The following is a 27,616-nucleotide window of genomic DNA, read 5'->3' as shown; positions in this document are numbered from 1 at the left end:
TACACTTACGGTTTTCGACGATCCTTGCAGTTCGACGACAGACTACGATGAATGACAAATCTCATGCCAATTGTGAAGATGAAACGATCGGATGTTGAGCAAGGACAGCCACAAAAAAGCCCAAAATAATTTTTTGAAAAATTCAGAACGTTGATGGTGAAACCATCGTATCCAATTTTCAGGCTACCTGACAAACATCACCGCTTTTATGTCCGCGACGGCAACCACAGAAACAAGATTGGCCATTTCTTGCAACTGTGCATGTCGTCTACGGCATTAAATCGGAAATATCGACAGCCAGTCGAAAAATTAGGATTTTTAGGTTTTTCATTTTCATGTTAAAGAAATTCCATGTTTTTAGTACAAACATTTTCAATTAAGTAATGTTGAAATTTGGGCATTTGATAGCGGCGTGGTTTTCTCCATCATTGCGATTGATTGACCAGTAGTGATGTTAGCAGGAAAACTCGCAGGAAAATGTTTTAGAAAAGGTCATAATATTGACTTTTCCATGGAAACAGGCGTTAGGCTGATGGATGCATTGCTCCAGAAGAGTGTTTAGCGTTTGCATTCTTTTAGAGATGGTCTTTAGGCATTAGAGTCACGTATTTTTCAATTTCATCAAAGTATATTTCATTCTTGATCATTTTTCAGAGGACTCATTAAAATTCTTCTTGATCATTGTTCAGAGGTCTTCATTAAAGTAAATTTTTAATCTTGAGCATTCTTCAGAGAACTTCATTAAAGTATGTTCATTCTTGATCATTGTTTAGAATTTCATTAAATTACCTGCCATTCTTGATCATCGTTCAGAGGTCTTCATTAAAGTAAATTGTTCATTCTTGATCATCGTTCAAAGGTCTTCATTAAAGTAAATTGTTCATTCTTGAGCATTCTTCCGAGGACTTCATTAAAGTATGCTGTTCATTCTTGATCATTGTTTAGAGGATTTCATTAAAGTACGTCTATTGTCCATTCTTGATCAGAAGGTTTCTACATAGGACAATTGAAGCCAATGTCAGTTCACACTACAATACTTCCATAAATGAAAAACATTGATAACATACTTACATTGAGCATTTTATTTACTAGTAATGTAGTTCAAGGGAAGAAGAATTTCTACCAAATTACAGAATTGTATTTTGTTTTTATGTTTAGATGAGCGTGGAGGAACTGGTCGACAACAGCCACAATTCTCTTCAACCGCTGTGAACAATAACCACTTTCTTTAATTGTGAGTCTACGATCATGGTAAATACACCAACATTTGTTCGTTGTTTCTCAATCTCATTTGATGACTAATTGTCGTTTAAGAGAAGAATGTCCATGTCTAAAATCAAGCATAGAAACAAAGTTACTAAGACGGAACTTTATGGAAAGGCCACACTGCACTTTGCATTAATGAACATCACATGCAGTGTCCCAATTCAATGTTTACTCAATGCAAAAGAACTTGAAACAAGACATTTACCTGAACATTTTTCAAAGCACTCCAAGAGATATTTCACCTGGAATACTTTCGACTTCGGCTAACTATTCTTCGTGCAACTACAGACTTTCACGTTCAAATGGCACGTTCTTAGTCTTAGACTATGGCCCAAGTTTCACGAACGTGTTGTATTCTGATTGGTCAGTGACTAGGCGTGTTGTAAACTTTTGTGTTCTGATTGGTTATTTACCAGGTGTGTCGTCAATTGTACATTGTAAAATTTAGAATTTGCATGATTCATCACTTAGATTAATCCCATAGAGCGGTAAATGCAATTTAATACAATATAAATAAAAACGTATACTTCAGCTACAGCAAATAGCAAATCCCAAACATTTAAGTCTCCTTGGGGAACGACTACAGCTGAATCGTGCAAATTCTAAAGGTCGACTGATGTCAAAAATGATTTGATAAACCCTCTAGATTGTTAATTTCATCTCATTTTCTTATTGTATTTATTAGCATTAACATTTGATCTCTTTTAATTAGCATTCTACAGGGTGTATATAAAAACGACGTTTGGCAATTAAACTATTGTAAAATTTCGAAACCCAATCACTGTGCTAACCTCACTAGTGCATTACATTTTCAATGGAGGAAAATCTTTTGTGCTTGCATCAACGTAGCTAACAATGTTCCATGCACCTGTGGGCAGCGTAGTGACAGACATTGAAATTATACAAAGGTCTTCAATGGTAAATGAAGGCTGACCAACTAGTTTTGCACACATCAAAGGAATGAACCGGATAGAAAAATATTATTACAATTTTTTTATTTTTTATTCAACTATCAGCCGGTATTATTTGTTGTCCTTTTTAAAATTTTCAATCTCCATGCGACAATGTGAAAGTGTGTAAAATGAAAGACTATAGTCTTTGGTGTGAAATGTGTGAAAATGCAAAGACTATAGTCAACAGCAATATAAATGCAGTTGATTACTTTCATAAACTTACCTTTAGTTTTAGGGACTATTTATATGAGCCCGATAGCCGGGATTCAGCGAACGAACATGTAACATGTTCTTACACAAACTTTCGGCAGTTATTTCAGTAAACAGTAAAGATACAAACGATGGACATAAAAGCAGCTAATATTGGAGGCAACAATTCGCCAAGAGAAACCCGACCTTGTGCAACGAAAATTTCCGCAATGCCATTCTGTAACGGTCGTTATTTCGTTAACGTCTTTTCTGAGTTCTTGAACGACTTTTTCAAAGAGCTTAGCAAAAAATAATCATGTATTTAACGTAAAGATCTTTGATAAACCAGCAATTGTCAAACCTCTGGTAAAAAAACCACCATGTACAACAAAAACTTCGGCAATGCCATGTTTCTTCGTCAACATCTTTTCTGACTTCTTGAAAGACTTTTCCCGACAGCTTCGAAAAATGAATGAGGAATGAAGTATAAAGTTTGACTGAGGAAGAAGCAGCTGATATTTTAGGGTAAAACTGATATAAATTTTGTAAAAAACGTAACTCTTCAACGGCCATTTTCGTTTTTCGAGTTTGGAAACGACTTTTTGCAACAGCTTCAAAGAAAGAATCATGTATTCAACAGGTTTAACTTGTTGTGATGTTATAAAATATTGTGAAAATGGATTTGCAAGGCGGAAAGCGAATTCTTAGTATAAATATAATTGCCCATCATAAAACTTTTAATATGGCCATGGGTATATAATTTTATCAACAATAACGTTTCGTCTTTAGCTGAAGACATCTTCATATTACAATACATACATGTAGGAAGTAGTAAATCCTATTCTTAGAAATTTTGTACAATACTTACAATAACGACTGTATACGCTTCTTCTCTGAAATAAAAGGTTATATTACTCACTGTAATACTTTGAAACTTACAAATGAAATATTTTACGTAATACTTACGATAAAGATTGTTTCAGCAAGAAATCTCTTTACACATAGCGCGGGAAAGATCGGCAAAAAGTCATATGACGTATTGATCAAAATTGGTCACGTGTCAAGTCGTATAAACATTCGCCAGCAAGAGCTGGGTGACGCGGGATATGTAAATTGATCAAATCGTGCTGAGATAGCACAACATTTAATAGCATAGTAGGTTTCGTGTGATGTATTTAATATACGATTGTTTTCATTTCAAGTTAAATATTATGTTTTAACTTGTTAAAACCCAGTATGATGTACTATTATATAGTAGCAAATACTGACAAATTATATCTGTATATAACACATACAATAAAGAGTCCTTGAAGTTGATGCATCAGGAAATTCTTCTACTTTGTAGACATATTATATTTATATATACTGAACTATACGTATGTTATATATATACAATATAACTTATACAATTTCTATGCTCTGTTTTTTTTGACAGACATCCCACAAGTTTTACATTTTAACCTTAGTGTGTAGAAGGAACAGTTTGTGTTGTCGTTGTCGTCGTTGAAACAGATGATACCGTTGAAGTTTGCCTGTAAAATATTTGCTTAAAGTTTAGAGAAAAATTGATAAACTATTCATGAAACAATAGGTAGTAGCATTTTGATTTTCTTTCTAAAACAAACCAAAGTTTGAGTTCTTTGTGTTGTATTATTGCGAAATAAAAGATTTTTCTGTGTTTGCACGGACTTATGCAAACCGTGGAGACCTTTGTGAGAACTCGAGAGCAGATCAGTGCAAGCCGAAAACCGAAGGTAGAGTATTGCACATGCTCAAGAGTTCTCACAAACGTCTCCGAGGTTTGCATAAGCCAGTGCAAACACGAAAAATATCTTTTTAAAAAAATATCAATAATGCGAAACAGACAAATTTAAAACAAACGTTTTAATTTTTCCTCTAAAATGTATTCATGATTGATTTGCGAATTCTCTTTGATTGATTTGATTTGTTGAGCTCAGATCGGTTTGCACAAGCTAATGAAAACACAGCTATAGACCAATCAGCGCATGCGCTTGATTGCTTTATGTTCTTGTTTTGACTTTCAATTTTTTCTGTCTATTCTTGCCTTACAAACATTAACACTAAAAAATCGTTTAATATTCTGTATATTGAACAATAAATTACACTCAAACATGATCACGTGTTTACTCACTCACATGAAAAATGGAAAGAAAGTATTTGAACAAAGAACTCTTGCAAGGATTTTCACCTAACTCTGGAACAGCACCCAGACTATAATTGATCAATTTTCTCAAGTAATTTTCCAATTGTTTCCGACGTGTTTCCACAAAATTTACGTCACGATTTCCAATAATTTTCTTCGCGGGAAACGTGAATTGTGCAACAGGTTTAAACTGCTTGCTTGTCTGTGCATAAAAAGGAAAAGGAAGGGATTGTACATTACGGCAAAACAATATGATTAAAAACATTAAAATACTGATGTTTATTAAAAACCTTCTTATGTAGGGCATAAAAATCCGAGTATCTTTTGTAAACATTCCATTCATCGTCTTTGATACGGATATAAACCTTGTGAAGTAAACAATGTTAAATTCTTTATTGAAGACAATAACTGGACCACTGAGCAGATGATATACATATATATAGGAAGTTTATATTTGATGATTCTCCGTATAAAACAGTGCTCGATGCCCGAGAGCAGAGCGTAAATATGTTAAGTGGTGTTGACAAAAAATCACAAAATTACAGATTAATCCCGACAAGCCTGTTTCGTGATTAAAGGAAAATTCCCTGAAGAGTGAGCAGTCACGAAACAGGCTTGTCGGGATGAATATGTACTTTTGTGATTTTTTCTCAACACCACTAAACATATACATATAAAAGTGAAATATTTGAGCAGTAAATTTAAACTACGACATGATCTTTTAAATACGATGACCACAAACACTTTTCTCAAGGGTGATGTATTTGAAACGAGGAAAATACTAAATATAGATCATAAATCTAGAAATGTAGTCCCTAGTTATCCCTAATCTAGTCCAGATAACCATCAACATCACATCGGAAGAGTTATTTACTTTTTTTAGAGATAAATATATGGAAAAAATTATACCTGATATGAATGGTGAATGTTTGGAGACTTTCCTTGTACAAAACAGATGGAATCCAAATGTTAATTAAAGGACGAGTATTGACAGACATGAAATTTGGACCAAACTCCGTCAAATATAAACATTCATCATGATTATTGTCCTGAGGAAGCTAGAACATACGAAGATACGTAGTTTTATTAAGAAATATTTAGAAAATCAAAAGAATATTTACTGCTTTTCATATTCATACCAAACAGTTCATATTGTACATACCGATCAATATTGTACATCTATTGTACTATAATGAACACACGGGTCTTTACTGAACATACCGGTCCTCTAAGATTGACAAGCTCTTCTTTTAATATTCTTAGCTGATATTCACGAGCGTTCAACATTTTTGTAGTCTTTCATTGAGTTCAATAAGTTCGCCATGCATATCAGCGACCTTTAAACATGATAAACAACATTTCATCACAACTTACGCCATGACGTCATCACCATGAAATTCCCAGGGATGAACAAGAAACGCGAAATCAGTCAGAGTGGCGAGTTTTTAAACATATATCACGATTTCATTTCAGTTATTTATCCTCAGTTTTCATAAGTTAAAATATCTTCTTGTATTAGATATTTCTTAAAGTCATCGTGTGCATCGTATAAAAGAGTTTTCTATCAAATAAATTTCGGCTCATCTTCTTGCAACATATGATACATGAAGACCTTTTAAGGCAAATGTTTCGTTTTGTAAAAGTTTTATGGTTTAATGGAAATCTTACTTGGATCAACTTCCGCTCAAAATCTTTGTTTTCTTCCTTTCTACAAGAAAAAGGAACGAAATTCAACGCCGTTGATTCACTTTTGCTACAAATTTACGGTAAATACCTCACTTCGTCGACGTCAGACTCCGGAGAAAGAATGATAGAAGAAAGTCTTTCATTTTCTGGAGCTACACAAAAGATTATCGAATATCTTAGATTTATACATCTATTTTAAAGATAAACTATCCCTCTAACAAACCTTTTTCCATAATGTCATTTCTTTTCAACGATTGAACAGCACCAACAAATTTCTTTAGTTGGTGTTTGAGCAAATCATTTTCACTAAAGAGCAAAAACAAACAGGTCAACAGACATCTTTGATTAACGGAAATGCAGAGTTCTCAATGTACTAACCTTTTTAAGCCGTTAAGAGCGACGTAATTTTCTTCATTTTTCGACGACATATCTCTTTTTAAATCTTCTAATTGAAGACGAAGAGAAGCTGACTTCATCATCTCTTTTCCAAATGTTGTTGTAATGATCTACAGGAAAGATGATCGAAGGAAAAATCAGGGCAAAATAGTGTATATTCGAATGGAATGTTAATATTAAACGAAGGACGATAATACAACCTGTTACGTTCTTCAACTTCATCTTTTCTTAACATCATCGATACAATCGCCTGTTTTAATTCCTCTTCAACAATAAAAAACCACGTATTTATTGATATTCATGAAATTATAATTATTCACACATACAAATATTCAGTTCACATGATGAAATTTGACGGATGTCTCCAAACAAGCAAAGCAACTACGATACAAATAGTAAAATCCAATTGCACTAAATATTTCTATATTTAAAACTAACTCTACCTGCTAATAGCCCATTTATAGTTTGAGAACCTGAGGCAAAAGTGCCTCTCCCGTTCCGAAAACATTTTTCAAAAGATATAAGAAATAAAACCATTTAAATACATGAATAGAAAAACACACAAACCTGAAGTCATTTCTTTGCCTGATGGATATTCCTCTGATGGCTAAAGAACGAAAACATACCAAATATAACGAACTAAATATAACAAAGATATTTACACATGGCTTTCTACCCTCCCTCCCCCAAAAAGATAAAAGCATTTCATAATTAACTAACATTCATACAACCATCACCCATGGTTCTGACCAATGACGATCCTGAGTAATCATTAATTTCTATGCTACCATCACGTGTGGCACATATCGCTGCAACAGTTGCTCCAATTGCTAAACTTGCATCATTCTCGACGTCTTCATCAGTGTAAATACTGAAAACAACATAAATTACCACCTCAGTTAAAATGGTGAACTCGTTAGACATTCTTGTCGATAAAATAATGAAGTATCTTCTAACCTTGAAACGGGCGAATCATTTATTGAATGAACTAAATGTCGCGACGTCTCAGGTGCAACAGTAAATCGCTCATTTTCATCTGACATAGCTAGACCCTAACTCCTTTATCGTCATCGGGGCAAACTACGGGAATTAGAGATACACCGCTGTTCATATCAACAAGAGGCTCACACACTTCTTCCTCCGACAAGAGCGATGAGTCAGTGTAATGCCCTGATTGCAAAGATGTTGTCAAAGAATGATTTTTTTTCAAATCATTCGCAGTTTTAAACTCGTTTTTAAGATGCAGAACTTCCTGGCTTTTCTTTGTTAATCGAGCCACTTGTTCATCTGTTTCATTCTCCTTGTTCTCAACGTTGGTTTTCGCCATTGTGGAAGAAAGACTTGAATTCTCAGAATTCGAACAATAAGCCAACTGAGAGTTCTTTGGCATTTCAAGAAAATCGTCAGGCCTTTTAGTGAAAGCATGGTTACCACGAGCATGTACCTGAGAATCAGTATTACGTTGTAATATGTCGTATGCCGCTCGGGTAAAACTCGTGGCACTATCGTGAGCAGTCGTTGTTGTGGAAGAACTACCATGAGAACTGACAGTAGAAGTTCCTTCTTCCGTCTCTTTGAATTCAACATTTTCAATTTGAGCAATGTTTGCTTTCTTTTTTTTACGTTTTTTCTTTTCTTTTCCTGAAACACAAAAGAAAGATAAAAGTTAAAATTAATAAAGACGCGTGGGATAAATGACTACGCATTGTTCAAGTATGATAAAGAATAAATGAGGACGCGGTTAAGGGATGATAAGGGATGAATAAACAACAGGTATAGTTAAGGGATAAATGAAGACATGTAATAATGGGATAATAAAGGTTAAGGAGAACGCATGGTTGGGGGATTACAAGGAATAAATGACATGTGTGGTTAAGGAATGATAAGATTAGCGATATATGAGATGAATGGTAGGGATAATTAGGGATAAAAGGGATATTTTTGATCAGGAGAAAAATGAAATTCTGATCAAATCTTTATTTTCTTAAAATGTTGTATTTAACAAACTTCACCAGGAGCTCCTGACGTCGCATACATTGGTGATGGTACAGCCCATATTGATGTTGGACGAGAAACTGCTTGGCTGATATTGCCGGAATCTAAAAATTAAATTAAATTCAAGTAGTTAAAGAAAAGTACATTCATAGCTTCCACTTTTTACTATCCATTTCTATTTGCAAAGATTCATTTTAAACAATATCAATAGCATTCCAGCATACCTGTACAGTAATAGAGTTAAACTCAGCTTTGTCAATGTCAATTGCAAAAAGAATTGAACTTAAGCCTTAAAGAAGAAACAAGGAATGATAAAAAATCCATTATAGAAATATAAACAAGTTTATTCTTACCAGCAGCCATCATTGGTAACATACTAGATCGTTCATCATCCAATAATAATGCATCTTGCTCATAATACTGACTGAAATTAAAACAATTACACATCGTATAATTATTCTGACATCAACAGCTTACCGTTAAAAGAAAATTGCATTACTATATCGCATTATACATTGGTTATGATAATCATATAGCTTATCAAGCCAAGATTGATCTTTCTTTCTTAAATGTTACTTAAATCAAACTTACAAAAGCAATTGTTTATGCCCAATGAAGCTATGAAGATATTTCTCCAGTGATTGCTCGTTTAAACTAGACCTAAGCCATGCTTGAGCTGTCAAATAAATATCAAAATAGAAAGAAAAATGTCAGAACAAATTCATGGCATACAAAAGGTTTTACCCACAAACATTCCTGGAATCATTTAGAAACCAACAACTTGACCAACCTCTACCAACATCTGTCATTACATTATGTAAAGAATTATATGTCATTATTTCACTAGAGCTAAGATGTTCCTTGATAAATAGCCAGAACACAGATTGACCTTCAGATCTCATTAACACCTGCCTTTAATGAACATAGCAATGATGAAAACAAATTATTTAAGAATGGCTTTTAAATTGACTGAATTGAGAGAGGAATGATGAAGATACCTTAAAGAATTTATCTTTTTTGTGGATTTAATGCCAAATTGAAGAACAATGTTCCATTGCTCACAAAGACAAGAGATTCTGTAATTCATCATAAATACAAAGATTATGATAAATAAGGATTATACTATGAAATAAAATGAACACAATACAATACAATCGAAGAAATATCAAGTTCACCTGCTATCCTTCTCAGAAGCCAATTCCGTTGTACTACCAAATCAAACCTGACACTAAAGAAACGACGAGGTTCAAGTCGACCAAATCATTCGAGTAAAATCAATACAATAAAAGACGAAACGAAATTACAAGTTCCAAGTTCGAACTTTAAACTACGTACAAATATTTTAAAACTAACTTGCTTTACCCCATCCAACAAGCGATCAATAATATCTTGCTTTGTAATTACGACACTTGCCAAGTTCAACATAATCTCCACTGAACTAACATGTACAAAAATTAGTTTCGTTTGTCGGACAATTAGAAAAATAATTAAAATAATTAGATATTACCAAAGTATGTATATACGAGTACCTTATGATCGCTTGTTATCACCACATATCAACTTTCACCACTCTTGCTAGCATCAAGAAAGTTCGGAGAAAATACAGTGTTTTCTACATGTAAAAAATATCCACGATACACGACAGTATTATTGAAGCAGTTCACAAAAGAAAACAAATCAAGGAAATTTACCAATATGGGCAACGGAAATGATGTAAATGAAATATTTGAGGTAAATGTCAGGACGTCACAAAGAGAGGGGGAACATTGGGGGCGGGTGGGGATGAAAGAGTACACACTGAGCGTCGCAAATGACACCCCCAGGGCCCACCATAATACCTCAGCAAACGAATGCATGAAAAACATGACACATGCAGTAATTTCTTAAAGTTATTTGCTGAGATAAATCAACGCTAGTAAAAAATGTTTCATGGAATTCTTATATCAAAAACCATGAACAGAGATTCCAAATTCTAAAAAACGTATGATAAAATGGAAAAATCAAAAGGTTTTTATATTCTTTTGTCCAATTTCACTTATTGAACATCACTGAAGTAAAAATAAAATGTTAACTAAATATGAGTACATTGTTTTATAGTTAGTTCACAGTGAATGCTATGGTTAGTTCATGGTGAATGCTGTATGGTTAGTTATGGTCAATGCTTTATGGTTAGTTCATGGTGAATGCTGTATGGTTAGTTTATGGTCAATGCTTTATGGTTAGTTCATGGTCAATGCTGTATGGTTAGTTCATGGTCAATGCTTTATGGTTAGTTCATGGTCAATGCTGCATGGTTAGTTCATGGTCAATGCTGTATGGTTAGTTCATGGTCAATGTTGTATGGTTAGTTCATGGTCAATGCTGTATGGTTAGTTCATGGTCAATGCTTTATGGTTAGTTCATGGTCAATGCTGTATGGTTAGTTCATGGTCAATGCTGTATGGTTAGTTCATGGTCAATGCTTTATGGTTAGTTCATGGTCAATGCTGTATGGTTAGTTCATGGTCAATGCTGTATGGTTAGTTCATGGTCAATGCTTTATGGTTAGTTCATGGTCAATGCTGTATGGTTAGTTCATGGTCAATGCTGTATTACAACTAACAAAATTCTGTTAAACCAAATACCACATGACGTCATTGAGGGTAATTACATGTTTGTAGACGTAATTGTCCAGGTTAGAGTAGAGTCGTGAGGAATGTTGATATTTACTGTCTCAGAAGCAAGTGAGAAGATAAGTATGACATTATCAACAACAAAAACAGTCTTTCTCAAGGCTCTACTAACTTGGACGATCTACATCTACAAACATGTACGATACTCCCGGGTTCAAAACATTTACTTTAATACTTGGTAATATTAAATGACATAAAAAACGTAAAACCTTCTGTTGATATGCAACTCAAAATGAAGTGAATAAACGACAAAACAATACACATTCATAATGTTTATTAATCATCCATTAAGACATTCACATTCAACTCATGGAGATATTTGATTAAGAAGTCTCAATATGGAATTTAAAAACAATCACTTGTGAACATTTCAAGATATTTTTATTTCGAAGCAAATTATTGAAGCTTATATTGAATTACACAATTCAAGAAAAAAAAATCATGTACTTGTAATAATTCATAGAAATTGAATTTATTCTTCAGCAACAAATCATCATCAAATGTTTGCTATAAAAATGAGTGAGAATTGATTCACTAACAGAACAGAGCTTCGTATGCTCCTACTTATCCCTAAACATCAAAACATTGTTCTTACATACCCTCAATTTCCTCCTCTTGTTCATCTTCATCCTCATCATCAGCTTCTTCTTCATCATCGTCATCATCTTCATCTTCCGAATCAAACGTGTTGTTGGGAATATCGTAAATACGAATCATCCCCTTTAAAAGAAGGACACACAATGGATAAATAATGATAAATAAGGATAATGAATATGCATAATTTCCATAACAAAGAAATACTGTCGTGAGTGAAACTAAACTGAATCCGAATGCTGCCAAAAAAAGATTAACGATCCAGTTAACTATAAGCTCAGTAAAGCCTTTGTTACCTTGTTAGGATCCTTCAAAATAAGATATTTCCCCTTTTCAAGATTCATACAATAATCAATAATACATCGTACTATTCCCCAACCATTGTACATACTGAGATTCATCTGACTAGCAAGTTCACGTGGTTTAAACTGCTGTGTACCCAGAATGCAATGCTTTGATGAATCCATAAAATTTTTACGTGAAACGTAACTAAATTGAAACAAAGAAAAATTAAACTAAAAACGACGCAGAAGATAATAAATATGAAAACTATCATTTCCATTGCAAATTACAATACTCACCCAATTTTTAAGTACTCAGAGCCCGACAAAACAGACGCAACAGTCCACTTTGCCAGCTTACAGCCATTGTTCTTGAGTTCAGTAGCCAAGACAGCTCCACGTTGAGTGTCTAGCTTTGACGCCATTCTCCCATACCTCCCTACACATACACATGACGTAATGACGCCATTCTCCCATACCTCCCTACACATACATACATGACGTAATGACAACATTCTCCCATACCTCCCTACACATACATACATGACGTAATGACAACATTCTCCCATACCTCCCTACACATACATACATGACGTAATGACAACATTCTCCCATACCTCCCTACATACATACATGACGTAATGACAACATTCTCCCATACCTCCCTACACATACAATGACAACATTCTCCTATTCCTCACATACATGCATGACGATGACAACATTCTCCCATACCTCCCTACACATACATACATGACGTATGACAACGTTCTCCTATCACTACGCATATGACGTGATGATGACGTTCTCATTATCCTCTCTGCATAATACATGCGTAATGACAACGTTCTCCATATCCCTCACATACATACATGAGTAATGACATTCTATACCTCACATGCATACATGACGTTGACAACATTCTCCCATATCCTACACATACATTGACGTAATGACACGTTCTCCATACCTCCCTGCATACATACGACGTAATGACACGTTCTCCCATACTTATCCCTGCATACATAACGTGATGTGATGATTTCATCATGCTATCTCCCATACATACATGACGTGATGATGACATTCTCCCATATCTACACATACATACATGACGTGGTGATGACATTCTCCCATACCTCCCTACACATACATACATGACGTAATGACAACATTCTCCCATACTTATCCCTACACATACATGCATGGACGATGACAATGGCGTTCTCATACTTATCCCTACACATACATACATGACGTTATTCCCTTCCATATCCTACCTACATACATTATTACATGACAACGTTCTCCCATACCTCCCTACACATACATACATGTAATGTAACATTCTCCCATACCTCCCTACACATACATACATGACGTAATGACAACATTCTCCCATACCTCCCTACACATACATAAATGACGTAATGACGACATTCACCCATACCTCCCTACACATACATACATGACGTAATGACAACATTCTCCAATACCTCCCTACACATACATAAATGTACCTTAGATTCCCATTCATTTAGAGCCTTTATGTTGATGTAAGTTCCAGGTGACAATACTGCATCATGTACACATCTTATAACAATTTCTATATCATTGCCAAGATTCCATTTACGATATCTAAATAAGAGACAAATGATTTCACTGGTTGAGAGTAATACAACATTTTAACGAGGGAAGGTCACAGCGAAGGATGAAAGTCAAAATTATCTTGTACACTATCACATTTTTCTTCTTAATGGAAGAACGAGCTGTCAAAACATGTATACCTTCAACACAATGAAATAAAATATTTATTAATTTTTGTGATATCAAAAAATTACGAAATAAATAAGTCAAAACATGTTTCCAGCGCGTTTTAATAACATAAAGCAATGATAGTTAAAATTTAGCAAATGTATGCCAGGGTGTATGAAAAAAGTTAGAAAAAAGTTCAGAAAACTATGGCTTGGCCAAAGTTGTTTGTCCTTCAAATTAAGTATTTTTGTTAGTTACGTAAATTCAAACAATCAATCATGCATGTTATCAGTCTTGAATAAGAAAAAAGAGTGAAACACACAAAATGTCCAATTTTGATATGTTGAACACGGTGAACGTCAAATTTTCTAAAATTTTTGTCAAAGGCACTGCAGAGTTCAAACTTTCACCAGGTCGATTAAATTAAATTTCAAACCTTTCATTTTCTTTGAGCAAGCAGTTAAATTGACGCTTTCACAAAGTGCATTCCCAATTTTCCAGATAAATTTTTCTGATTGTTATTACTTTTAGATAAATCAGACAATGCCAAAATACATGGATGTTGATGAAATGATAGTTTGCTGGACATTTTTTAAATGTTCTAATTTTTTTACACACGCTGTAAAGCACAATATCTCCTTTTTAAGACCTTAGTCTTCAATCTATATTTATACAAGAACAATTTACCTGTAACGAACGGATGCCACCTTTTCTTCTTCTTCATTATCTTCAGCAATGAAAGGATTTGGTTTATCAAACTTCTCCTTTTCCTCTGAGCGTTTCAAGACTTGCTGTGAGAAATTTTGGTTTATAAAAGTTGCTTCAAGACCAAGGTTCGTCGTAGAGTTTATGCTTTTCTCTGCATTATCATCAATAGGTGTTTCCACAGCTGTTTCATTAACAGTCAAAGATCTAAAAACGTAGATCAATAATAAAAACAGCTTGTTGTTTCTTAAATTATCAATTAAAACTAAAATTTACAAACCAAATGCTGATTCATCTCTCATGTCAAAAAATAGTTTTGAGCCAACACGCTAAAATCACATGAAATAAATACTTAATTTATAGTTATAAATATCACTAATAGTATATTGATAATTCTCACAAAAATACTATCCATACATGTGCTATAATGTCCCAAGAGTACACAGATCTTGTGCAGGTCATCAATGTAGATATAATGGTATCTGTAGCAAACACATTTCCTTTCATTAGAATCAGGTAAAATCAAAGTAAATTGAACAATTAAATTTTTCAATAAAGTAAATATTTTTATATTTCGTTCCTACAATTCATTTGTAATATGCATACACTTATAATTCTTGGTTATTATTGGTGGTTAATAACTAACTGGTCATGATTGGTGGTTAATAACTGGTCATGATTGGTGGTTAATAACTGGTCATGACTGGTGGTTAATAACTGGTCATGATTGGTGGTTAATAACTGGTCATGATTGGTGGTTAATAACTGGTCATGATTAGTGGTTAATAACTGGTCATGACTGGTGGTTAATAACTGGTCATGATAGGTGGTTAATAACTGGTTATGACTGGTGGTTAATAACTGGTCATGATTGGTGGTTAATAACTGGTCATGACTGGTGGTTAATAACTGGTCATGATTGGTGGTTAATAACTGGTCATGATTGGTGGTTAATAACTGGTCATGATTGGTGGTTAATAACAGGTCATGATTAATGGTTAATAACTGATCATGATAGGTGGTTAATAACTGGTCATGATTGGTGGTTAATAACTGGTCATGATTGGTGGTTAATAACTGGTCATGATTGGTGGTTAATAACTGGTCATGATTGGTGGTTAATAACTGGTCATGATTGGTGGTTAATAACTGGTCATGATTGGTGGTTAATAACTGGTCATGATTGGTGGTTAATAACTGGTCATGATTAATGGTTAATAACGGGTCATGATTAATGGTTAATAACTGATCATGATAGGTGGTTAATAACTGGTCATGATTGGTGGTTAATAACTGGTCATGATTGGTAGTTAATAACTGGTCATGATTGGTGGTTAATAACTGGTCATGATTGGTGGTTAATAACTGGTCATGACTGGTGGTTAATAACTGGTCATGATTGGTGGTTAATAACTGGTCATGACTGGTGGTTAATAACTGGTCATGATTGGTGGTTAATAACTGGTCATGATTGGTGGTTAATAACTGGTCATGATTGGTGGTTAATAACTGGTCATGATTGGTGGTTAATAACTGGTCATGATTGGTGGTTAATAACTGGTCATGATAGGTGGTTAATAACTGGTCATGATTAATGGTTAATAACTGGTCATGATAGGTGGTTAATAACTGGTCATGATTGGTGGCTAACATTGGTGGTTATCATTATGATGATTATCCAAACCATTTAATTCAATGAAAGCAAGTAAAGTTTTCTTACATTTCTGATAACAGGATCATCAGTCGTTGTGACTTTATGGAAAATCCTGTTTTGCAAGGCAAGTGGGACTTCATTCTTAATGTTGACACGATCATAAGCCTTGTCATAATATTCCAGTTCACCACATTTTACCCTATTTAACAAAGCACAGAAATAGAGAGATCTTCATAAACACATAAAAACAAGATATTCATTAGTATCTATTCAGAATAGATGTTAAAATTGCTTTCATTTGTTTAGCAAATTCAAAGAAGGTTTTATACAACAATGAATTCTGATACAACATACAAATCATCTGGATCAAGAACATTTGGTAGACTCAATTTTGATATTCTTGGAAAATCCATTTCTTCAATAACCTTCCACTCATCCCGAACCATCACAGACGTATCCTCTGAGGAGTCTAAATATAAGTTAAACATATAGATATAAAATTACAGTATATCCATAAGTGTACCAGTCATGTTACTATATATTTATTATGTATCCTCTGAGGAGTCTACATATAAGTTAAATATATAGATATAAAATTACAGTATATCCATAAGTGTACCAGTCATGTTACTATATATTTATTATGTATCCTCCGAGGTGTTCATGGTTGAGGTACATCCGTTTGTGTACCATAATATCTTATGCAAGTTGCATAATTACTATAAATTTATAATGTATCCTTTGGAGTTCAAAGTTTACATACATGTAACACACTATCACAATTCTTTTGTCCACTTTCTTCACTGAAGTTTCACCTTAAAACTTACCCTCCCTCCCCTCCCTCAACTAAGTTTATTACAAACCTGATTTCTTCGTTCTTGCCAGTTGTTTCTGTTGGCAAATTGTTTTGCAATTTACGATGGAATCTGTTGTCACGAGTCTTCAGCAAATTCTGCATCCCAGCTTGCTGACGTTGCATTTGACGCTCTTTATCACGTCGATTATTTCTCTAAAAAATAATAAATTTTATGTTAATGTTGTTCATATGAAAAGGAGTAAGTTAGATGAAGAAATTTACAAATATAATAAAGAAGTGATTATATTTTGAGACTTAAAAGTATAGAAAAATTTTCTATTGTACCTGATTGAATTTTTCCTATTGCATGTAAACAGGCTTTTGTGGACGACTTGTGTCAACAAGATGGAAAGTTGATTCATCTTCTTCATGATAATATGCATATTGATTACCACCACCAAATTGATTTAAGTATTTATCTATAGAAGTAAAACAATATGATTAAACTGCATGAAAATAGTGAAGTCTAGACAGAATACAAACTTTGGTATCAACGATCTTGATAGGCTGTACTTGACCAATCAGAAACCTACATAAAATGAAAACACCTATATTCATACAGTCAATACAAGAAATATTTTATCCTCTAAAAGTGTAGAGTGGTTTTTTAATGATGACTACATAACAATGTTTTACAATAATAGCTAGTAAAATATGATTATAAATTTCACCACGTGACACAAAAATATAAGAACAACTAAAGGTCAGAGTGGAAGACATTGATAGCAAGGAATTTCTTATGAAATATAAAATATTTTACCTTGCCAAGTTTAACTCCTTTAGAGAATGGTTGATAAGGTATTCCTTTAAATGCATCTGAAACAGAGGTAGGATCCCAGCCGTTTGGGTTATCTTCAATGACAGGAGGAATAAAATGAATTCGTATGCATCGCATACATTTTCTGGCATATACAACCACAAATACAACCATCAAAATGAATGATAATATTGAATATTGACTAGTTTGCATGTTTCCATCAGTCAAAGGTAGAAACGTCATCATCGTTTGTGACCGACGACCATACCGACGACCCGATGACAATTAATACCAAGTTGTCGGAAATCATTTTCGGTATTGTTTTACTGAGAAAGCAAACGATTGCCTTAAAGCTGCTTAAATATTGTAATTTCTAACGATAAAATGCAACTTTGTAAGAAGAAGTTGTCCTATTTTTATCAAATTTCAACGTATATTGAACAGTGATACTGTCGTCACAGAATAGATTACGTTATCTATTCTTTGTCTTTGTTTTACATAACAATAAAGGCCCACAATTATTTGCTCCGTATCCACTCAAGCGACGCAGACATTTGACGCTTAACACTTCAGAACGTTGAATTTATCTGAAAGATTGAATGTTCAAAGCTCCAACCGTCGACCAGCAAAAGGTTTGTAAGACAAAAGATAAAGAATTATCATTTGTGTTTACGATGTATAAATGTGACCTTAAATACAAAATGTTTGTCATATTTAATTAATATATTTTTACTAAATATTAGTCACACCTTAGTACTATGAAATATACATCATAGATACCCGTAGCAATTTGTAATCCTGTAATTGTATACCAATCAAACGAAGTTGCAAAATACAAACAATTTATTTACGAAAAATAATTACTGCCATCGAAAGGAAGGCCTGTTTATCGTGATGTGTTTGTTTGCCAAGAAATTCAAATTGCTTGCTAGCATGCAATTATATTCATCTTTGAGTCCGGACGGTACATTTATAAAATATGTGTTATTTCATTATACTTGTGATAGTATGGCGTGACATTTATGAATCAGGAGGAAAATTAAGTTTGAAATTACAAATGGACTCATGCATGCCATCATTGATATTTTAAATATTTAGTCGGATTTCTTTAAACATTTAGTCGTTTTGTAAAGTTGCAATTATCTTTCGTCGAGCTGTTGACGCTAAGGTGATACATGCAAATTCATCATTGAACAGTTTAGATATTTAAATCGTTTTAGAAGTAGAAGTATTGATCAGGAAGTGGGTTTATCTTTGTCATAAACTATAGCATCGCTTGTTCAATTTTGTAAGTCCGCATTTTAAATGGCGCCAAAGAATTTTCCTTATCTTTGTGACGTTGCTATTGTTTTTCGTCGATGCTTAGCTGTTGTCGCTAATGTTGATATGTGCAAATTCATCGCATTAAATAATACAATACTGAAGATCTCTGATTTCCTATCAACTTCATAACCTTATAAGTACAGCTGGGCAATCAAACAATTCTGCACATGTGTGTAAAAGGAAGCATGTATATGTGACGTCATACTTGTCACGTGTCCTAAGATATGAATATCACAACTTATTAATTCCTTTTAACACTTCCACTTAATAGTCATATTAACATAACTAACAAATGTTCATGATACAAACTTAAAACTTATCATTGTTTTTTGACTTCAACTACTTCCAATAGCTTTGATATTAAAGTTTTGATATTAAACTTTTGAGAGTCTTTTGGTCATTAAATCACCAAACATGACTTCTGTTTGGCAACGCTTGAAAGAAATGATGTTATTTTTGACGTGTTGTCAACATAGTGATACGACACATCTACAGTGGTTGACCAAAAAAAATGTCCCCGTAATGAAATATGAGTTTTGTTTATAAAATTCATGAATTTAGAAAATTGTTCAGAAATAATCGTAATAAAACAACATTTCTAGTAAACGACAATACTTAAGCAGTAATTTACAAAAACTGTGCATGTGCAGAAATGTCACGGTCCTGCAACACTGAAATAATTCGTCATGTTTATATATTGCAACAAAATCAACACAAACATGAAGCAATTTTAAAACCAACGCAACGTATACATGAAAATAAAGAAGTTGAATTGTTAAGAGTGACGAACAAACGCCGTCTACAGATATATCAGAATAAAAAAGGCGAAGGGATCGTGAAATTCGATATATGCTAAATGCTGGAGTCAGTGTTTGTGATTAGGAAGTTGCAAAGAAGTTTCTACTAAGTTACTGTGAAGTAAAACACTGAGTTCAAAGTTGAGGTTAACTTGAGATTGTAATCACACCTCCTAGTGGTTGAAAAAAACAATAGACCACTGAGAGAAGGAATATCTTCGTTGCTAAAACCTTAAAGTTAGGTACCCTATCAAAGATTTCTTTTTAAATCTTATAGTTCCAGATTTTAAATGCAGCTTTTAGATAATCTTTGTAGCTTTTCAAATGTCTTTTGTTGCTGCAAAGGCTTATTTATGCAAAGTTTCGTCGTAATAAATAATCAAAAAACTGAAATTTTCTGATTTCCTCATCAATGTGATATTGAACATTGTTACATCATTCACAAATGACTACGCAAATTATTGAAATATATAGTCATGTCTGTTTTGTAACGTAAACTTTATATAAAATATCACGTTTTTTTAATTTTTCTAAAGGTTGTTTGACAGGATACTGCAGTTGGTAAAAGCTGTAGCATACATGCTCTCTGTCATTATTAGTTTTTAGGTTCTTTTGTAATTTTAAGACGATTTTTTGTGAAGTTAAATCAATTAAAAAATAAGTTTGATTTCGTCATCATGTAAATGCGGACTTCAATGGAACCTAATAAGGGTTGTATAATATTTTTTTATTTGCTTGATTTTTATCTTGTTGATATATACCAAATTTTTGTACAGATGGAATCGTCAGGAATAAGAAATCTGTCTTACATTCAGCAAATAATTAACGTGGTACAAAAGGAACTTGTTCAGTTTTTCATTAAACAATGGAACTCTCGTCACAAATCAACTTATGGAGAATGGGATGATACACACATCAGTGGTAACAAATTTTACACTTTTGAATCAGGAAGAGAGTTAGATCAAAAAACTCGACAAAAATATCAAGATGGAGATACCAGTAAGTGGGACTGTACGATATTATTTGATGCAATAGTTTTTTCAAATTCAATTGGAAAGTACCTTGACAAAAAAACAAAAGATGCTGTTCATGCACTTCGTTGTGAAAGAAACAAGTACGCACATTGGTATAAAAGCGAATGTTCAGATGATGATTTTGATGATATAGTCAACATCATTGAAAAATCGTTTAAAGATTTAAAATTTTCTCTCGATGAAATCAATAAAATAAAAAATCATCGAAAGTGTTTTAATTCGTTCCAAGTTCTTCCTTCAAAATCTAATCATTTTTTTGTTGAACGCACTGAATTACGAGATAAAATTATAAAAGATCTTGAAAAATTAAGCAATGATAACAATGATAAACTGACATATTTTTACATCACTGGTAATCCTGGCAGTGGTAAATCGCAACTTGCAAGACAGGTTTGTGAAAAAATATCGTGTGATTGGAAAAATAGAACTTCGTTTGTAATGACTCTCGATGGAAAAAATGAGGAATCTCTTTTAAAAACTTACTGTGAACTTGGATACCGTTTAAACTGTGACAAGGATATGATTAAAAAATTTGAAGATGAAAATTGTTCCATCGCAGACAAAGTGAAGAATTTGCGATCGTTAGTATCCACACGATTAAAATTCTGGCAAAATTGGTTGATCATTGTAGACAACGTGGCACAGCTCAGCAAAATTTCTTCATTACTCCCCCCAAGTTGGTGATCCCATGTGGATAAATGGACAAATCATAGTAACTATCCAGAACACAGATGCCGTACCTCAAGACGATGAGTTTAACAAACATATTTCTATCAGAAGTGGAATGAATGATAAAGAATGTTGTCAACTGTTGGAATATTACACTAAAGATGATAATACTGATGATCAATTGTTGAATGAAGTATCCCGCATTAGATCGTCAACCGCTGGCTTTGGCTGCCGCTGGTTGTTATGTCAGTCGTGTAAACAAAGCAAACTGCTCATTTACTTGGAAAGAATATTTAAAGAAAATATCTTCAGAAGAACAAGAAAACATGGACGCCACTTTTGTTAAATTTAACTCGGTATATCCTAGAAGTATGTTACAAGCTTCACTTTTAGCTGTCAGACAAAATGCTGAAGAATCCTCAATATTGGCAAATGTTATTAACTTTTTTTCCGTGATATCGTTTGATCCTATACCACGAGACATTATTGTTTTTATGTTCAAAAATAGATCCCAAACACTCAAAGGAAGATATATGTCTTTGTTTAAAGGACTGCTCATTGTTCTTGCATTCAGAAAATAATGACATTAGTCTACATCGCATTGTTCACAAAGCAATTATTGTTTATCAATCTGAACATTCAAATGAAGAACATGAAATGGAAACTAACGTTGATCAAATATCTAAAGCACTTTACATGTTTAAAGAGAGAGACGACGAAATCAAATTAATGCCACATCTTGAAAAAATTGTTCAATTATTAAAGACCAACAAGACAAAAATCAACATGAACACTTTACAAGTTTTCCAATATTTTGTTGACAGATTAAGACATTTTGGAAAATACGATCTTGCTCTTGAACTATTGGATAAATTTAAATCAGAAGAATCTAGTTATGACAAAGCTTGGTATTTTAGTATCCTCGGTCTTTTATAATGACACGGAAGTATAGCAAAGCTAAAAATCATCATGAAAAGCTCTGGAAATTCAAAAACAATCGTTAGGTCCAAATCATGTTGATGTCGCTACGTCTTTAAACAATCTTGGTAATGTGTTAAATGAAACTGGAAACTACGACAAAGCTATAGAGCTTTATGAAAAAGCTCTGGAAATTCGAAAACAATCGTTAGGTCCAAATCATGTTGATGTCGCTACGTCTTTAAACAATCTTGGTAATGTGTATAATGAAACTGGAAACTACGACAAAGCTATAGAGTTTCATGAAAAAGCTCTGGAAATTCGAAAACAATCGTTAGGTCCAAATCATGTTTATGTCGCTACGTCTTTAAACAATCTTGGTAATGTGTATTATAAAACTGGAAACAACAACAAAGCTGTAGAGTTTCATGAAAAAGCTCTGGAAATTCGAAAACAATCGTTAGGTCCAAATCATGTTGATGTCGCTACGTCTTTAAACAATCTTGGTTGTGTATTATGAAACTGGAAACTACGACAAAGCTATAGAGTTTCATGAAAAAGCTCTGGAAATTCGAAAACAATCGTTAGGTCCAAATCATGTTGATGTCGCTGCGTCTTTAAACAATCTTGGTATTGTGTATTATGATACTGCAAACTACGACAAAGCTATTGAGCTTTATGAAAAAGCTCTGGAAATTCGAAAACAATCGTTAGGTCCAAATCATGTTGATGTCGCTACGTCTTTAAACAATCTTGGTACGGTGTTACATAAAACTGGAAACTACGACAAAGCTATAGAGCTTTATGAAAAAGCTCTGGAAATTCGAAAACAATCGTTAGGTCCAAATCATGTTGATGTCGCTAGGTCTTTAAACAATCTTGGTAATGTATAATGAAACTGGAAACTACGACAAAGCTATAGAGTTTCATGAAAAGCTCTGGAAATTCGAAAACAATCGTTAGGTCCAAATCATGTTGATGTCGCTACGTCTTTAAACAATCTTGGTATGTGTGTATTATGAAACTGGAAACTACGACAAAGCTATAGAGCTTTATGAAAAGCTCTGGAAATTCGAAAACAATCGTTAGGTCCAAATCATGTTGATGTCGCTGCGTCTTTAAACAATCTTGGTATTGTGTATTATGAAACTGGAAACTACGACAAAGCTATAGAGTTTATGAAAAGCTCTGGAAATTCAAAACAATCGTTAGGTCCAAATCATGTTGATGTCGCTACGTCTTTAAACAATCTTGGTAATGGTGTTACATAAAACTGGAAACTACGACAAAGCTATAGAGTTTATGAAAAAGCTCTGGAAATTCGAAAACAATCGTTAGGTCCAAATCATGTTGATGTCGCTACGTCTTTAAACAATCTTGGTAATGTGTATAATGAAACTGGAAACTACGACAAAGCTATAGAGTTTCATGAAAAGCTCTGGAAATTCGAAAACAATCGTTAGGTCCAAATCATGTTGATGTCGCTGCGTCTTTAAACAATCTTGGTAATGTGTATTATGAAACTGGAAACTACGACAAAGCTATAGAGTTTATGAAAAGCTCTGGAAATTCAAAACAATCGTTAGGTCCAAATCATGTTGATGTCGCTGCGTCTTTAAACAATCTTGGTTTGTGTTTAAAAACTGGAAACTACGACAAAGCTATAGAGTTTCATGAAAAAGCTCTGGAAATTCGAAAACAATCGTTAGGTCCAAATCATGTTGATGTCGCTGCGTCTTTAAACAATCTTGGTATTGTGTATTATGAAACTGGAAACTACGACAAAGCTATAGAGCTTTATGAAAAGCTCTGGAAATTAAAAACAATCGTTAGGTCCAAATCATGTTGATGTCGCTGCGTCTTTAAACAATCTTGGTATTGTGTATTATGAAACTGGAAACTACGACAAAGCTATAGAGTTTTCGAAAAAGCTCTGGAAATTCAAAACAATCGTTAGGTCCAAATCATGTTTGTCGCTGCGTCTTTAAACAATCTTGGTTTGGTGTTTAAAAAAACTGGAAACTACGACAAAGCTATAGAGTTTTACGAAAAAGCTAAGAATATTCGCAAAAAAAACGTTAGGAACTAGTCAGGTTGATGTCGTTAAGGCTTTTAAACAATCTAGGTGTGTTGTATTATGAAACTCGGGAATATGACAAAGCTTTACAGTCACACTTTGGTAGCTACGTGTTTCAAAGAAAATTGTACCTTCTAAATTATGTTAAGCCTATTTTTAACACATAGACCGTAGGAGCAAGGCTTCCACCTGCCAAGTCAACTCCCCTCTCCCTCAGAAGGTATTTTTGGTAGTGAATAAAACGTTTGCAATTTGCATTTTGTGAGGTAAAATGAACCTAAAGATGTAATGATCCTTGTCTATATATAGTTTCACTGATATCTAGTCAATAAACTTACTCTACAGCCAGGAATCATCCTAAGTAGAACTTAGAACTGCCCATGCCCTGAATCTGACATTCTTCTTTAGACTTTATTTCTAAAGTAATTTGCTTTTATGTTATAACCAAGTAGTAATTTTTATTGTATGATTTACAAACATACTAAAGTATATTGCGATGACAGAATTTTGTTAAATACATACTATTCTGTTAGTTGTTCATATTCTTTGATACATTCAGGAATTTTTTACCCAGCTCCTTAAGCCTATGACCATATTCCAGGTTCCTATAATTTCCAAGGGTTACACCTTTCATACCATACATACCACCCCACCATGCTGCAGCCAATATTCCTGTGCTGTCATTATCTCCACCATGAAACATAGAACAAGAGCACAATTGAAGCCAGGAATCTTTTGCCATCATCAAAGCATCGTAAGCAATCATTGGTGCATCATGACCACTGGACCTACCCCAACCTGCATAACTGACAGATTTATAAAAAGCATCACGTTCAGGTATGTTATATGTCACTGGAAACTTTGGTTCACTGGTTCCATTTCTTAATCCTCGTAGTTGACGATACGACTCCCAACTATTTTAAAAGTAGCCCCAAGATTTCTTGTTTTCTGCTACATCACGACCAACCTTCTCAATGTATTCCCAAATTTTGGGTAAAACACTTAAAAGTCGTGCTCCCCATTTTTTTGGAGCCATCTTCTGCATAGCATAGGCTGTATATAAAGCTGCAGTAACAGCCCCTAGATAACCTATAATTAAAATCATTATCTTTAAAGATTGCTAATTTTAGGTCACTTACATTATGATGACCATATTTACATAATAGCTGCATTTTGATATGGATCATGGATTCAATGGCTGTAGTAGTGACGATATTAAAGCAAAACAGCAATGGCAATTCAAACAGTTTTTAGAAGACTGAAATTTGGAAATGTGATAAAAGGGATGGATCAAAGATATGGTCATTTAAAGTGAGCAATGTTAGAAGGATGGAGGCATTTGAGATGTGGTTCTAAAAAATGATGGATTGCATAGACTTATGCAAACCTAAGGTCAACCTTCTTTTATTTCATTTATAAATTGATATTAGGTAAAAGGATATGAAACATTCGTGGTAATGGCTTCATCAAGTAAGTAATCAAAGGAAGAGTTGAAGATAAAACATCTAAGAAAAGCAAAAGGATTGAAAAGCTAAATTACTATAAAGGTTTGTTAAAATGAAAAGCAATGCAGATAACAGGAAAACCTAGCAAACTTTATACAAAGCAGCACTTGTTGATAGACAAAACACTACACATTAGTGACTTGATAATTGATACATGATCTGAAATCATTGCTTTATTATGAAAGGTGAATACCTGTGGGGTGATCCTTCCACTTTCAACAGCAATTTCAATTTACATTTCAATTTGATCTTCACAAGGAAACATCAAACCTATACACATGGATCTCATAGCTGCACCACATCCACCACCTCGTTCATTAAATGGTATAATGTAACCTTTTTCCTCAAGAGGTTGTAACATGAAACATGCCTTTGTTGTGGTCTGCCCAGGAGCTCTTTCCCACATATCCTCAGCACATGTCTTCTTGTACTTTGTAGCCATAATGCTCAATAACTCTTCCGTTGTTGTCCATTCAGAAACCAACGCTTCTGCTGTAGCAATGTGTAGTACAGTGTCGTCACTAACCCTCCATCCTTTAATGTCAATTTTATCAAGTCCTACGAGTTTTTCTAGTTCTTCATGAATTTGAGTACCACTGTAACAGAATTCCCACAAACCATTCTTATAACCTAGAGCATCCCCCACTCCACTGAGAACCATAACTGCTTCGTATTTCTCGGATTATTGGACCGTAGTTTCAAGAGCCATTTTTAATATGTTTACTTCACCGTAGTTTAAAGAATTTTTTTGAAACACGGGGAAGTACTAAGCTTCCCTCAACTCAGTCAACTAATAAAAATGTAAAATCTTTTCTTTGCTTTGTTTCAATATTGTTTCAAACTATTGTTTAGATTTAGACGAGAGCGTTGGGAGACTGGGACTGTTATTTTGTAATCCTTAATCTTTACCCGATTCCATGATCTTCAATTTGATTAACATGTTGCGTCTTGCAAAGATTCTTTAAAACTTAAAAGTTCCTTCCTTATATCATGGATCATCCGACACGGATTTAATCCAAACTTGACAATTTGATAGCACATATACTAAAAAACAGTGTATTGGAAATCAAACCCAAAGACTAAATTTTCCGCTCTTTGAACATACCTCACAGTTGGGCTGTTTTTTTTCTTGAAAAGTTCAGATGATTTTGGCTATTGAATATGTTTTGAATATTTTATAGTTCCAAAATTTGATATTTGAAGAATTTTTGAAGCTCAAATTTGGTAAGTTAATGCTTGATCGTAATAGACAAAAACAGGTCAAGAGATTTGTCGTTCAATTACACTTCACAATTTAAAGTCACAAACAATAAACAATTATCAGCTTTTTTATAATGCATTAAAATGCTTAAATATCCAACTTTACGCCC

General features: G+C 33.7%; 1 protein-coding gene, 2 long non-coding RNA genes and 1 pseudogene across 3 annotated transcripts; 1 reads left to right on the top strand and 3 right to left on the bottom strand.

Annotated features, from left to right (window-relative positions):
* Nucleotides 1-3,564: 3,564 nt before the first annotated feature.
* LOC124456691 overlaps nucleotides 3,565-27,616 on the bottom strand; it is a 64,097-nt pseudogene continuing 40,045 nt past the window's right edge.
* On the bottom strand, nucleotides 6,680-16,744 carry LOC124456692. The gene is made up of 13 exons (XM_047007059.1): nucleotides 16,665-16,744; nucleotides 16,377-16,509; nucleotides 9,648-9,725; nucleotides 9,440-9,561; nucleotides 9,241-9,325; nucleotides 9,003-9,073; nucleotides 8,874-8,938; nucleotides 8,667-8,753; nucleotides 7,612-8,295; nucleotides 7,375-7,525; nucleotides 7,222-7,261; nucleotides 6,855-6,918; nucleotides 6,680-6,764 (listed from the first exon to the last, which is right to left on the bottom strand). The coding sequence occupies exons 2-9, from the start codon at nucleotides 16,481-16,483 to the stop codon at nucleotides 7,921-7,923; spliced, it is 990 nt and encodes a 329-aa protein (XP_046863015.1). The 5' UTR covers nucleotides 16,484-16,509; nucleotides 16,665-16,744; the 3' UTR covers nucleotides 6,680-6,764; nucleotides 6,855-6,918; nucleotides 7,222-7,261; nucleotides 7,375-7,525; nucleotides 7,612-7,920.
* Nucleotides 17,472-18,118, bottom strand: LOC124456727. Its single transcript, XR_006952416.1, has 3 exons — nucleotides 17,927-18,118; nucleotides 17,650-17,695; nucleotides 17,472-17,585 (listed from the first exon to the last, which is right to left on the bottom strand). It is a non-coding gene; the product is annotated as an uncharacterized LOC124456727 (long non-coding RNA).
* LOC124456744 lies at nucleotides 24,672-26,022 on the top strand. Its single transcript, XR_006952437.1, has 2 exons — nucleotides 24,672-25,578; nucleotides 25,872-26,022. It is a non-coding gene; the product is annotated as an uncharacterized LOC124456744 (long non-coding RNA).

The sequence above is a fragment of the Xenia sp. Carnegie-2017 genome, unplaced genomic scaffold (genome assembly GCF_021976095.1).
Source record: "Xenia sp. Carnegie-2017 unplaced genomic scaffold, XeniaSp_v1 HiC_scaffold_6, whole genome shotgun sequence".
Classification (NCBI taxonomy): Eukaryota; Metazoa; Cnidaria; class Anthozoa; order Malacalcyonacea; family Xeniidae; genus Xenia; species Xenia sp. Carnegie-2017.
This window is presented reverse-complemented; position numbering and strand designations above follow the sequence as displayed.

Bases quoted from the DNA above. Each gene is read 5' to 3' on its own strand.
- LOC124456692 (XM_047007059.1), bottom strand. From the start codon at position 16,483: ATGACAAGGCTTATGATCGTGTCAACATTAAGAATGAAGTCCCACTTG. The intron at 9,074-9,240 runs GTAAGTTTGATT...TTTTAATTTCAG, and splicing joins GGGCATAAACAATTGCTTTT to TCAGTATTATGAGCAAGATG. The intron at 8,754-8,873 runs GTATGCTGGAAT...TTTAATTTTTAG, and splicing joins TTAACTCTATTACTGTACAG to ATTCCGGCAATATCAGCCAA.